The sequence below is a fragment of the Branchiostoma lanceolatum genome, chromosome 10 (assembly GCF_035083965.1).
Source record: "Branchiostoma lanceolatum isolate klBraLanc5 chromosome 10, klBraLanc5.hap2, whole genome shotgun sequence".
Lineage (NCBI taxonomy): Eukaryota > Metazoa > Chordata > Leptocardii > Amphioxiformes > Branchiostomatidae > Branchiostoma > Branchiostoma lanceolatum.
In genome coordinates this window covers 12368547-12382336 of record NC_089731.1, presented here as the reverse complement: position 1 = coordinate 12382336, position 13790 = coordinate 12368547, and the positions used below count along the sequence as shown (strand labels likewise).

Below are 13790 nucleotides of genomic sequence, written 5' to 3'. Positions count from 1 at the left end.
TATATTCTAGGAAGATTGTCAATTTGATCGGAGTGTTACAACTAGGGACATGAAAAAAGAGCACGAAACAGTTTTTGTTTAAGTCTAATTCTACTTAAGGTATTGTCTACTAATTCTGTGTGGTTGAATTCATTCCTCTTCTCCACTTTGAATTAGAAGTATAGAAGTTTCTACTGGCCATAAAGTTGTCACCAGTATGCCATAGCTAGGTTCATGAAGTATATTCCATGGCATGAATATTTACAAACCTAGAGAAACTGTTTGGTTTGTCTGGTACATGTATACCTTTTTGAAGACCGGTTTGATTGAATTACCAAGAAAACCATCTACGTCATACGTTCAAACTAGCTATCCACCACATGAGGGGTCATATTCCGACATGGGGTGATGTTTGACCGAATCAGGCCCGTTTCAAACATACCGCGCGCACGACTTCCGGCTACCCATCATCCCTTGCAAAATATCAGCGCGGAGCCTCGGTTCCGTGATGACCTTCGTCGCCGCATCCGTCTGTGGTTGATACCGTGCTTCAATTACAACGTGACAGTCAAGAAGCTTGAAGTCAAGGGTCAACTGAACTGAACACAGACCTGCTTGCCGTTGGGAGGCAACAGCCAATAGCTAATTGTTGACAAGAAGATCGGGTTTTCCCACACACTGCGACAAACATGTTTATTCAAGCTCAGCTCAAGGTACCTTTCAGAGTTTCAAGGAGAAACAAGCATTCGGCTCACGTTGTAGAAGTCTGGCGTTAAAATGGCAGGATTTCTCTTTCTGATCGTGTTGGCAACTTTGTTCAAAGACTCCCTCCAACAAGGTATGTGGAATGTGTCTGTCGTTGAGGCTGACACGTCAACAAGAAACCCGTCAGCTTTGATGCTTTTGATGTACCCACATCTGCATATCATTTGTACGAAAACAACTGCAGAGCATACTTTGAAGCGTGGCATTCTGAATACCATTCAACTTCAAAATCATACAAAAAGCATGAGATTGTAACATACAGAACTGTTGGAAGTTTTTTTAGTGTTACTAGCTGCTAAGATGAATGTATTTGAAGTTGACATTGATACTATGTCATGTTTGTGCCTATAGGTTGCCAGACAGTCAGTATTTCTGGGTCTACAAGGTACCAGACTAGCCGCATGACAACCTACACCATGACGGGAGGGACTCACGATGGTCGACCGGTGTATCAGTCCTCAGGTGGTGACTACCTGTACTACCTGACGTCGGAAGAAAGATGGTTTGTTGGTGCCACCTTGGGGAGTACTACTGTGGGGATGTACGTTGCAGACACGAGCATGTACGCTGACGACACGTCCGGCATATGGAATCTGTACGATAGCGTCTCCGACGATTTTCAACCAGTCAGTGCTGTGAGCGTTACCGGCACTTGCTCGACAGGTAGGTATTGAACCTTTCTACATGAATCTTCTGGCAATTTGCGAGCGATTTAGAAAAACTCACACATGTTAGACACAATGATATCCTTGCTTCCCTTCACAGTGCTGCAGCCAGAGAAAAAATGGATTCTAGAAATCAATAGAATAACAACAACAACAACAAGAAAGCACAAGTCGTATAGAAATTGCTAAAATACCATATGCTAGCGTTTGAGGCGACCGATCCAGACAAATTGTTTTGATAAGTTTATTGTAGCCGGTAATCGAATACTTTTTCTGTCACCTGATACCAATTTAATGTTCCCATGCGTTCCTCTTTCGACAGTCTACATGTATTTCTATGTGTTATGTTTTATACGAGTAACGAAACACGAATATTCAAAATCATATTTCTAATTCGTCGATGAAGTTTAGACACCCAGATAATAAACAACATAATAGAAACGTTAATCAACTGGATAGATTTTGTAAACGGCCGGACGTGTCAGCTCATCCCCTACCTTTCTCCAATAACTGACGAAAGATAGTTGATGCGAACTGAGATCTATGCTTGACCGTTTACAAAATCTATGCAGTTGCTTGGGTAACTTTTGTATTGTGTGTACAATTTCAAATTATTTACGTCGCACCCATCTTCTTGTTTTCCTTAGGTGTCTCGATAGGGCTAAGCACCGGGGCTATCGTTGGCATCGTAGTCGGAGTCTTTTTCGGTGTGGTGATTCTCATAGTTGTTTTGTGCTGTTGTTGTGTCTGTGCCGCCTCTAAGAAAATCGGATCTGCAGCAGCCAACCCGCCACCCCCAGCTTACCCTGGACCCCCAGAACCAGAAAGAGACGGAACAGTGGTGATCATAGGTTTGATTGTGCCCGCCACTAGAAACACTGATGACACTGATTAACACGTTCAATGTCACATTTACCGTTACTTGAAGTATCTGGCTGCTTTCGTGTGTGAACATAGGATATACATGTAGAAGACATTATGACAGAACTGTCGTGCACCTTACCGTGCACTATTAGCAACCCCGCCATGGCGAATAGGTATAAGGTTTCACCCGTGATTGTTTGTTTGTTTGTTGTTCCTTTGTTGCTGGTAGTGTTTGCTCATTTGTGATCTGAAGTTCGAGATGCGTGTCTTTGTTATCAACCTGGTACTGACAATACCTTTACAGTCCATTGATGTTTTCTGGACACGATAGAGAAGTCAGTAGAAAGCAGGCCACTTCCAAGACTTGAAAGAGTGACTTGCTTTGTTTCAACAGTAGATTAAGATGAAATCTCTTTTGTACGTTACATTTGTCAATGTAATGGCTGTACGTTGTATAAATAAAGCTTTACCTGTTTCGATAAGAGTGTTATTCTTATTTTTGTTTATGGACCTTATTGGTAATCAACAGATTTATTTGTACTTTTCTTCAGAGCATGGGGAACATGTAACCGCATTAGTTTTATATGGACTTTCAGCAACATTGTGCAAGGATGTGAATACATGTAACGTTACAGTACTGTAAGAGAAACTTGTGAAGGGCAGCTATGTGTTTTACTTAAACTTTTGCAGTTTTCTGTACAAGTATGACTGATTCTTGGTAAATCGTGCCATGGCCTAGCCTCCGTTGCAGGCTCTGAAGCGGCTTTTTGGGGGGGGGGGGGGGGGGGGGGGCTAAATAATACACTTTTTGCAGCCACCCCGTAACTATCAGGCTGATAGTTACAGGATGGCTGATATTTACGGGGTGGCTGCAAAAAGTGTATTATTTAGCCCCCCAAAAAGCCGCTTCAGAGCCTGCAACGGAGGCTAGCCATGGCCAACGGCTTAGAATATTTTGATGCAGATAAAAGAGTGTTTTCTCCTTTTTTCGTGTAAGGTACGTGTCATTGAGCACTTTTAATAGAAAGCAAAAAAATGGCATTGGTGATCAAGCTTTAGAATATACATATATGTATATGCTTCTAGAATCGTCCATGTATAGTCGAGTCAAACAACTTTGTCGTCAACATGAACATGAATTGTCGTAAATCCCATGTTATGAAGCACATGCAATCCAAAGAATTTCTTCTTTTATCGAGTTTAAGAATGTGAGTTTTATCCTTTTCTATAGCTAATCAGTTTTTAAATGAGATGAAACACAATTCGCATCACAAAAATATGATCGAAGGAAATTTCGACACTTTATTCTTGCATGCGACCCATTCATATAAGTAGCCCTTAACGTGGTACTCGACTAATGAATGTTCGATCATTGTATGTAAGGTACCGCTATGATGCAATGAATAAGCTTTCCAACGATATATATTGTTATTTAGTATTATCATATTAAAACCCTTAAGCTGCCAGTCCCGACTTAACTAGGGATACAGAAATATGCCTTGTGTGCTGGACCCAGTTATAACCGGGATAGGGTATTCCCCAGAACAAAACAGCTTTGCGTGTGTGTAGCGCGCGAAGCCGGGAAGTTAGGGGAGTTAGCGCCGCCGGGTGTTTCGCGGGTTTCGTGAGGGAGGTCAGGGGTCAAACATTTTTTATTTTTACTTGGCTAAAAAACCTGGCAGCTTAAGGGTTAAGTAATAAAGTAACGACGGAGATCAGTCATGTGCGGATCCGGATATATGGAAGGTGCATATGGACAGGAGCTATAGGGGTATTCCCTTTTGCATATTATATGTACTTGATTAATTAAGTGCAAATTGCCTCGGTTTTTTCTCCCTCGTCAACACTACATTTTGTGCCCTAGGTGGATATTAAACGTTGTAAATGAGTACAGTGAAAGTAGCTACCTTTGAATTACCGAAATCGACCCTACTTACACATAACATAAATTTTAAGTCAGTCGGTCAAACTGATGGTCAGAAATGACCGTCGGTTGACGTTGTATCCATCAGCCCCCTTCGTGGCACAAGTGTGATGATTTGAACATTTCCCATGAACTTCATTAACTAATGTTAATCTTACCACACAGTGGCATGAGTCCGTAGTACTTATATTTCCACAATATATGAGGGAATACCAAGGTAATGTATACTTTTGAGGCAAAAACACACATTTTTCAATATATTGGGGGAAAAGCAAACAAAACGTTAGGAAGAAGTTCAATTTGACCACAGTTTTAGATGTAGGGACATACAAAAGAGCAGAAAAAAGTTTATTTTTGTTCAAGTCCCATTCTATCTAAAATTTTGGCTACTAATTCTGTCTGACTTAACATATGCGCATACACTTTTACCAGCTATAGTCAGCTATGGGCAATGGCGAAATGCGATCGTCTGGCCTGTCTACAAGTCAGACGATTCAGCAGGGTGGACGGACAGCGGACAGCTTAAGGTAGCATAACACAGTATTTCTCCGCGAGCCCCGTGGTCAATATTAGTTCGGGTGTAAAGTAGTGCGTCCCATAACTTGACCAAGCTGTAGAGATACTTCAGTGCACGTCACCTAGGCGAAAACTGTGCTGAATAGTAGAGGAACACGTCAGCTTTGAGAGTGAATGAACGGAATTATGATGTTTGTTTCGTCCAGGTTAAATTTGCGCCTGGATATGGTTCCAGCCAACTGCTGTGCGTCGGCTACAGTATTATGACCTCCGCTTGGGTCAAATAAAAGTGGCTTTTAAACTACGATCTACAAAATATGTGAAAACAAGCTAAGGTTTGCCTGCTTGTTCTTTTAATCATTGTACCCTGAAGTCAAACATATCCGATTCTTGTAATTTCCTCGTGCACCCTGATATGAATTTTGAGGCGTCGAAACTTTTGGGTCCTTAACCATGTAAATCCCCATTGGTGAAATACTTTGTTCTGCTACCTTAATATCGGGCACAATGCCAGCAACCGCCATGTTCCATGAAGACTTGTTGAGACTACTTAGCTGAAGCTATACTTGCCGTGCATGAAGCGCCCTCAGGCGAGACTTCGCGTGTCTGCAGCTTGGACGACAAGGAAGGGTGGACAGAATGGAGGGCGTAAGGACATGACCCAGCACGATGCCAGTGTGGCAAAAAGGTAAAGCAGTCATCCTCAATTGAGGTGAAGCATGATGCTCTTTCAAGTACATAGAAGCGCAATGTGACTCCGTTACAGCTCGCATTTTCAGCTAAGCACACCGGGTGACCCCTTCTTTTCTCGATAAGTGTGTTGGGCTCTTTCACATGCAGAGATTTAAGGCTTTAAACTCCCTCATACACGGGGGTACTAGCTTAACATCCCCATCCAAAATATCTGCTAGATACTTGCAAACTAGCAGCCACCCTAATGTTACGCACAAGAAGTCGGATTGCAACATGGAGTTATGTATACTGCTGCGGAAAGGCTGCCCGATTTGATGCACCTTGCGCACGATCTCCGAGTACCAATAATCCTTTGCGAAATCTCAGAGTGGAGCCTTGCTTTCGCGATGATCTCCATCGCCGCCCCCGCCTATGCTTGATACCGTAATTATAATTCAATCGCAACATGACAGTCAAGAGCCTCGAAGTCATGGGTCAACCACTGAACGTTGGACGAATTGTCGTTGGCATGTAACAATTAGTAGCTCATTGTTAACAGGTAGATCGGATTTCCCACACACTGCGACAAACATGTTTATTCAATTATAACACAAGCTACCTTTCAGAATTTCAAGGAGAAACAAGTGCTCGGTCTACTTGTTGTGCATTAAGATGGCACGATTTCTGTTTCTGCTCGTGTTGGCAACTTTGTTCAGAAACTCCATCCAAGAAGGTATGTGGAATGCCTCAGTCGTTGCTGCTGAAACGTTAACAAGAAATGTGTAAGCTTGAAATTTGATGCTTTTGATGTATTCATATTTGCATATTGTACAGAAATACTTAAGAACATACTTCAACTCCAATCATACAATGAGCATGAGATTGTAACGTACAGAACTGTTGAAATCTTTTGCTGTATTACTAGTTGCTAAGACGACTCTGTTTGTAATTGATAGTTGACAAAATTGTTCGTCATGATTGTGCCTTTAGGTTGCCAGACAGTTCGTATATCTGGGTCGTTCTTGTACCAGACTAACCTGATGACAACCTACACCATGACGGGAGGGACTCTCGGTGGTCGTCCGGTGTGTCAGTCCTCCCGTGGCGACTACCTGTACTATCAGACATCGGATACAACCTGGAATGTTGGTTCCATCTTGGGGAGTACTGCTGTGGGGATGCACGTTACGGACACGAGCATGTACGCTGACGGCACATCCGGCATATGGTATCTGTACGACGGTGTCATCTCTTTCCGACCAGTCAGTGCTGTGAGAGTTACCGGTACTTGCTCGACGAGTAAGTATTGACCATTTCTATTTCAATCTTCTGGCAAATCAAGCCCTCTTTCGACAGTATAATTCTACAAATATGATATGCCTTATAGAGTGGTGAGACAGGGATTCAAAATCAAATTGCCAACTCTAAGATGAAGTTTACACATCCAGGTAATAAGAAACACAATACAATAGTTACTCAAGCAACTGGGCAGATTTTGTAAACGGTCAAACGTTTCAGGTATATCATCCACTCATTTTTGCCAGTCTGTCACTGACGAAAGATTGTGCATGCTAGCGTTTACAAAATATATCCAGTTGCTTGTGTGAATGAGTAACATTGTGTATACTACTAGTATTTCGAATTATTTACATCGCACCCAACTTCTTGTTTTCCCTAGGTGTCTCAATTGGGCTAAGCGCCGGGACCATCGTTGGCATCGTAGTAGGAGTCTTTTTCGGTGTGGTGCTTCTCATAGTTGTTTTATGCTGTTGTTGTGTTTGTGCTGCCTCTAAGAAAGTCGGGTCTGCAGCAGCCAAACATCCACCTCCAGCTTACCCTGGACCCCCAGAGCCGGAGCCTGAACGAGACGGAACAGTGGTGATCATAGGTTTGGTTGTGCCCGCCTCTAGAAACAATGATGACACTTATTAACACGTTCAATGTCACATTTCCCATTACATTTATTATCTGGCCGCTTTCATACAGTAGTAAGTTTGTGCTTGACTTTTTGTGCATAATGTTTATCAGATTATTATGGCGAAAAGGTATAAGGTTTCACCAGGGATTGTTTCTTTGTTTGGTGTTCTTTTGTTGTTGGTAGTTTGCTCGTTGGTAATGAATGACATGAACGGGACAACACATAAAGTTCGATATACTTTTCCCTCTTGTTTCTGGTTTGCTGACTTTTTGTTTTTGGTACTGGATACACCTTGACCCAAATCATCAATTGTTGGGAGAATGTTCTAACATGTTATAATTACAAATGGATAGATAATGAAACTGATGTTAACAATACCTTCACATGCTTGTAGTATTTCCTGCGCAAGATATAGAACCATACAACAGGTTCTGTTCAGTTCCAATACTTGAAAGCTTGTTTTATTTCAACAGAACATCTGCTGTGTAGATCAAGACAGATGATACGAAAACAATTTTCTACATTACCATTCACAGAGTAATGGCTGTAAGTTGTGTCAATAAAGCTTTACTTGTTTCTAAAAGACTGTTAGTTTCATATTTTAGGGAACGTATTGGCAATCAACAGATCTTAAATGTCTATAAACGGCTTAATGTACTTTTCTCTTAGCTGAGCACGAGGAGCATGTAACAGTTATGTATGGTTACCAGTTTTACCTCAATGTACCTTTGTAATGTCATTCAATCGTATGGTCCTGTCCAAAATTGATTGTTGCGAATTTGTGATGTAGTCTTGGATAACTGTGTAAAATGCCTCTCAGATAAGCTACGATTACGAATGCTACACAACCGGGAAGCTAGAACCTTACTATCTATCATATACTTGTCACGTTGGTAATATCAGTTTATTCTCGAGTTTACAAGGGGAAATCCACTGGCAAGTAAAGATGAACACCTGCTACCGCGATGTATGATACAGTATATAAGTCAGTGCACAAGGAACTGCCTGGCTGAGACTATCTCAATGTCTTTAATGTGGTATCTGAGTCTCATAACTACCCCCCCCCCCCCACACACAGTATAAGTCAGTCTATGCAATTTAATATCACAAGTACACCTAGAGAGTGGAAGGCGTAAATTCAGCCGCATGGGTGTCTATGGTATGGCCGGAGAACGAGCTAACACAGACTTTCAAAACCGCTAATGATCTATCATCATTCAAGCGTATGCTGAAAACTAGAGTTGACCTCACCTTACGAACGGACTGGAATATGGACTATAGATATTAATAATGGTCTAATCTGTCATGGTTTGTATCTTCATACATGCATATAAATGTTATATGTCATTTATGTATGTATACATATTATATGTGATGTACGTTTTCCAGGGCCCCACTGAAGCAGCTAAATGAGATGGGCTACACTGGCTAAACTTTAGATAGAAATAATACATGGTTTGTCAAAAAAAATTATAAATGGTTTGTCAGCAACATTTTCAAGGATGCTAATGCATTTACTATATTCTTTACAGTACTGTAAGAAGCACGACTAGTTTTCTATATTGTTATGTGCCAATTGTTTTGAAATATTTGAGGCTGGTAAAACAGTATTCTTCAACATTATTTCTACTGTGGGTATTTTTTTGGCATAAAATTCGTGTCATGCAGCCCATAGCACAGTCATGAAAAAAATTTCATCGTTGATCAAGCTTTAGGGAATACATATACATGTACATGTTTGTGGGGTTAATCGTACATGTATAGTAAAGCAGTCAAACAACTATGTCGTTCTGTCAGTGCCCTAAGGTCAAAGGTGAAGGACAGGTGTTTGGACGCGATTCACTTTTTCTTGTATTAAGTAGATAAACGCTAGTTATTGAGATGTTTGCCTGGACTTTTAAAAATAGTTAATAGCTTGATATTACATCCGTGTACGCCAAACCTGTATCCTTTTGTATACTGTCAATAAGAGTACTATCAATATGTGATGAATATTTCTTTAGTCCGAGTAAGGGCAAACACTCATCGGAAGATAAGTGTCGGGCTTCGAAAATAGTACTCAAGCAATCATCGTGCCATGTCTTTTACTTTGTCCCCATATCTAAGGAACACAAATTGTGATACAGCTGTGTTAGAACAGGAACAAAATCCACGCAGTGCCCGGGATGTTGCCCCGATGATGTGTGACAGGCCAAGGGAGCAATCACTTCACAGTCGATTGCTGGGAAAGGATGATATTTCAAATCTACTTATAGTACAGGTGCAACATTGTGCTATCATGTAGTATATATCTACCGTCGGAAAGAGTTGTTGATACCCCTGCCCCACTGTTTGTCAGCCACGAAGACGAAACTTGAAACCGGTCCATTTTACTACATCAGGCCACTAGTACTTCCCTCAACATGTAAGTTTTGGGATCAAAGACAAGATTTTCACCACAACTAGTACTACTTTCAAGAGATGAAAGACAGCCATTGGTCCTCCGGTATGAGTGATGGGGAGAACGCCGTCTAGAGCCCAAAGTTTCATTACGTCTGATGGCTTTAGGCCCAGGGGCGACCGAAGAACCGATTGACTGTGATTAGATTACTCCACAGCTGTACTTATATACAGTATAAGATATACAGTAGGATATTTAGTATAGCGCTTAGTGTTGTATCAGACGTTAATGTTAACGTTATTTTTATTATTCTATTCTCTCAATTACCCCATGTATACCCCCTGTGGCTTCCTGTGCATTTATCCCCTGGGGAACGAACATGTGATAAAGATTATTATTATATGGAAAAGTGGAAGATCACCTGACCTCCTGACCTCCTGACCAATGGCTATGCATGACAAATAGCGTGTGACACACTTTGATAGCCGTGCGGGCCCTACCGCTGGTGTTGTCATCAAAAGAATGTCATCGTTGATCGAGGTTGAGAATGTTTATGTTGGTACGTTTAATTGTCAATCTACAGCAAATCAGTCAGTAAGCATTCTAATGATATAAAAAGCACAATGTACGTAATAAAAATAGACATGAGCGAAGGAAGGTCCCGTGACATTCGTGCGTATCGTCAGTGGTAGTATCCAACTACGGCACAAGAAGGGGGAATGATATGCCAGGAAAGCCTCCGGCTGAGGTCAAAGGCAGGTGATACCAATAGTAGTCCGTACACTACCTTCAGGAAACTCGTGGCTGTAAGTTTTCAAATTTGTCATTAAAGCTTTACCCGATTAGATAACAGCACTGCTTTGATTTTTATCCAGGAAACTATTGTCGGCTTGGCAAATCGAAGGTCAGGGTCGATTTTGGGCCCCCCGGTGTGTGACATTGATACTGCAGTAAAACTTCCGGAGTACACCTGTCTTTGAAAATCTAGTCATGAAAGCACTGCTACATTTGCTCCCCAACAATACTAAATATGCTTTCCAAAGATACCTGATACAACGCAATCGATAGAATAACAACGGAGAACTATACAACCACAATCAAGTTTCCATTTTTTTGCGTAGGCGGAAATAGTCTAAACACTAGAAGTCAAGGATCAACAAAACTGTACGCAGACCGAAAGGCTGTTGTGAAGCAACAGCCAAACAATGCATTGTTGACAGGTTTCCGTCAGGTAGGTCGGATTTCCCATACACAGCGACATAACAACAAGCACCCGACCCAAACAAGCCCTACACCCACACACAAGCGCTCCACCACCCCATCCCTTTTATTGTTCCGGCAAATAAGCACTCGGTCTACTTTGTAGAACTCTGACGATAAGATGGCACGATTTCTGTTTCTGCTCGTGTTGGCAACTTTGTTCAAAAACTCCATCCAAGAAGGTATGTGTAATGTGTCTGTTACTAAAGCCCATGTCACACTTGTGCGTATAGCCGTTGCGTGTGAGTTGCGCATTAACATTTTATCCATATGCCGTCGTGCGCACAATACGCATATCACACGCATCTCGATCGATTTGTGTAATTTTGGCGGAGCTTCCGTGTAAGACATCACGAAATCGCCGGCGAATCTCTGCCGTAAAGCCCCTGTCACAGTTGTGCGTATATACAAGCCCGCATGAGTTGCGTATTAACATGTTTTTGGTAGAGGTTAAGTTTGCAGCCGAATAAGTGATTTCTTAGGTTCGACCACCAGGCTGCACAATGGTGGGCACAAGTGAAAAACAACTTCCCCTCAAATTTTATTCAAACCAAAAAATGTTCATGCGCAACTCACGCGCACTTGAATATAAGCACAAGTGTGACAGGGCCCTAAGTTTTTATACGACGGTATACGCACAATATGGCCCAGTAGGTATGGTAATTTGGGGTATTAATGAAATTACGCTAATACGCAAGTTATTCGTTATAAATAGTTTTAGATTATTTTGATAAATGTATGAGGCATATCTAACATGTGAATAACGAAATGTGAGTCACACATTCGTCAAAATAGTCGAAAAATTCGACAACTGTTGTGCGTGCGGCTACGTATTGCATTTTGTCCATACGCAACTCACGCGCAACTTGATCACGAAGACAAAACTTGAAACCGGTCCATTTTACTACATCAGGCCAGTATTACTTCCCTCAGCATGTAAGTTTTGGGATCAAAGACAAGATTTTCACCACTACTTGTACTACTTTCAAGAGATGAAAGACAGTCATTGGTCCTCCGGTATGAGTGATGGGGAGAACGCCGTCTGGGGCCTAAAGTTTCATAATGTCTAATGGCTTTAGGCCCAGGGGCGGCCGGAGAACCAATTGACTGTGATAAGATTATTCCACAGCTGTACTTATATACAGTATAAAATATGAAGTAGGATATTTAGTATAGTGCTTAGTGTTGTATCAGACGTTGATGTTAACGGTATTCTTATTATTCTATTCTCTCAATTACCCCATGTATACCCCCCTGTGGCTTCCTGTGCATTTATCCCCCTGGGGAACGAACATGTGATAAAGATTATCATTATATGGAAAAGTGGAAGATCACCTGACCTCCTGACCTCCTGACCAATGGCTATGCATGACAAATAGCGTGTGACACACTTCGGTAGCCGTACGGGCCCTACCGCTGGTGTTGTCATCAAAAGAATGTCATCGTTGATCGAGGTTGAGAATGTTTATGTTGGTACGTTTAATTGTCCATCTACAGCAAATCAGTCAGTAAGCATTCTAATGATATAAAAAGCACAATGTACGTAATAAAAATAGACATGAGCGAAGGAAGGTCCCGTGACATTCGTGCGTATCGTCAGTGGTAGTATCCAACTACGGCACAAGAAGGGGGAATGATATGCCAGGAAAGCCTCCGGCTGAGGTCAAAGGCAGGTGATACCAATAGTAGTCCGTACACTACCTTCAGGAAACTCGTGGCTGTAAGTTTTCAAATTTGTCATTAAAGCTTTACCCGATTAGATAACAGCACTGCTTTGATTTTTATCCAGGAAACTATTGTCGGCTTGGCAAATCGAAGGTCAGGGTCGATTTTGGGCCCCCCGGTGTGTGACATTGATACTGCAGTAAAACTTCCGGAGTACACCTGTCTTTGAAAATCTAGTCATGAAAGCACTGCTACATTTGCTCCCCAACAATACTAAATATGCTTTCCAAAGATACCTGATACAACGCAATCGATAGAATAACAACGGAGAACTATACAACCACAATCAAGTTTCCATTTTTTTGCGTAGGCGGAAATAGTCTAAACACTAGAAGTCAAGGATCAACAAAACTGTACGCAGACCGAAAGGCTGTTGTGAAGCAACAGCCAAACAATGCATTGTTGACAGGTTTCCGTCAGGTAGGTCGGATTTCCCATACGTACACAGCGACATAACAACAAGCACCCGACCCAAACAAGCCCTACACCCACACACAAGCGCTCCACCACCCCATCCCTTTTATTGTTCCGGCAAATAAGCACTCGGTCTACTTTGTAGAAGTCTGACAATAAGATGGCACGATTTCTGTTTCTGCTCGTGTTGGCAACTTTGTTCAAAAACTCCATCCAAGAAGGTATGTGTAATGTGTCTGTTACAAAGGGCCCTGTCACACTTGTGCGTATTTGCAAGTGCGCGTGAGTTGCGCATTAACATTTTATTGGGTTTAAGTAAAGTTTGCGTGGAAAATACTCTACTTTGACCCATCATTGTACAGCATAGTGATCGAACCTAAGAAATTACTTCTTTGGCTGCAAATGTGACCTAAACAAAAAACATGTTAATACGCAACTCATGCGGGCTTGTATACTAGTATACGCACAAGTGTGACAGGGGCTTAATTCAGGTCCCCATTCCAGAAAAATCAGTATACTTTTGATAAGAAACTCCTATTTTGAAAACGAAAGTACGGGGGGGGGGGGCAGGCGTTACAGCTAGAATGCCTGAAAAGTGACAATCCTCAGAGATTTTGGAGCGAAGTAAATAAGTTTGGGCCAAATGGAAGAACTTTAGAAAGCCAGAAAAAAATGTAATTCATTCCATGTCTTGTTTTTGCAATCATG

At 41.7% G+C, this 13790-nt stretch overlaps 1 protein-coding gene across 1 annotated transcript; it reads left to right on the top strand.

Moving 5' to 3' along the window:
* The first annotated feature begins 628 nt into the window (after nucleotides 1–628).
* On the top strand, nucleotides 629–2755 carry LOC136443470 (uncharacterized). The gene is made up of 3 exons (XM_066440717.1): nucleotides 629–817; nucleotides 1096–1407; nucleotides 2057–2755. Exons 1-3 carry the CDS (start codon nucleotides 757–759, stop codon nucleotides 2302–2304), a joined length of 621 nt encoding a protein of 206 aa, XP_066296814.1. The 5' UTR covers nucleotides 629–756; the 3' UTR covers nucleotides 2305–2755.
* The last annotated feature ends 11035 nt before the right edge of the window (nucleotides 2756–13790 follow it).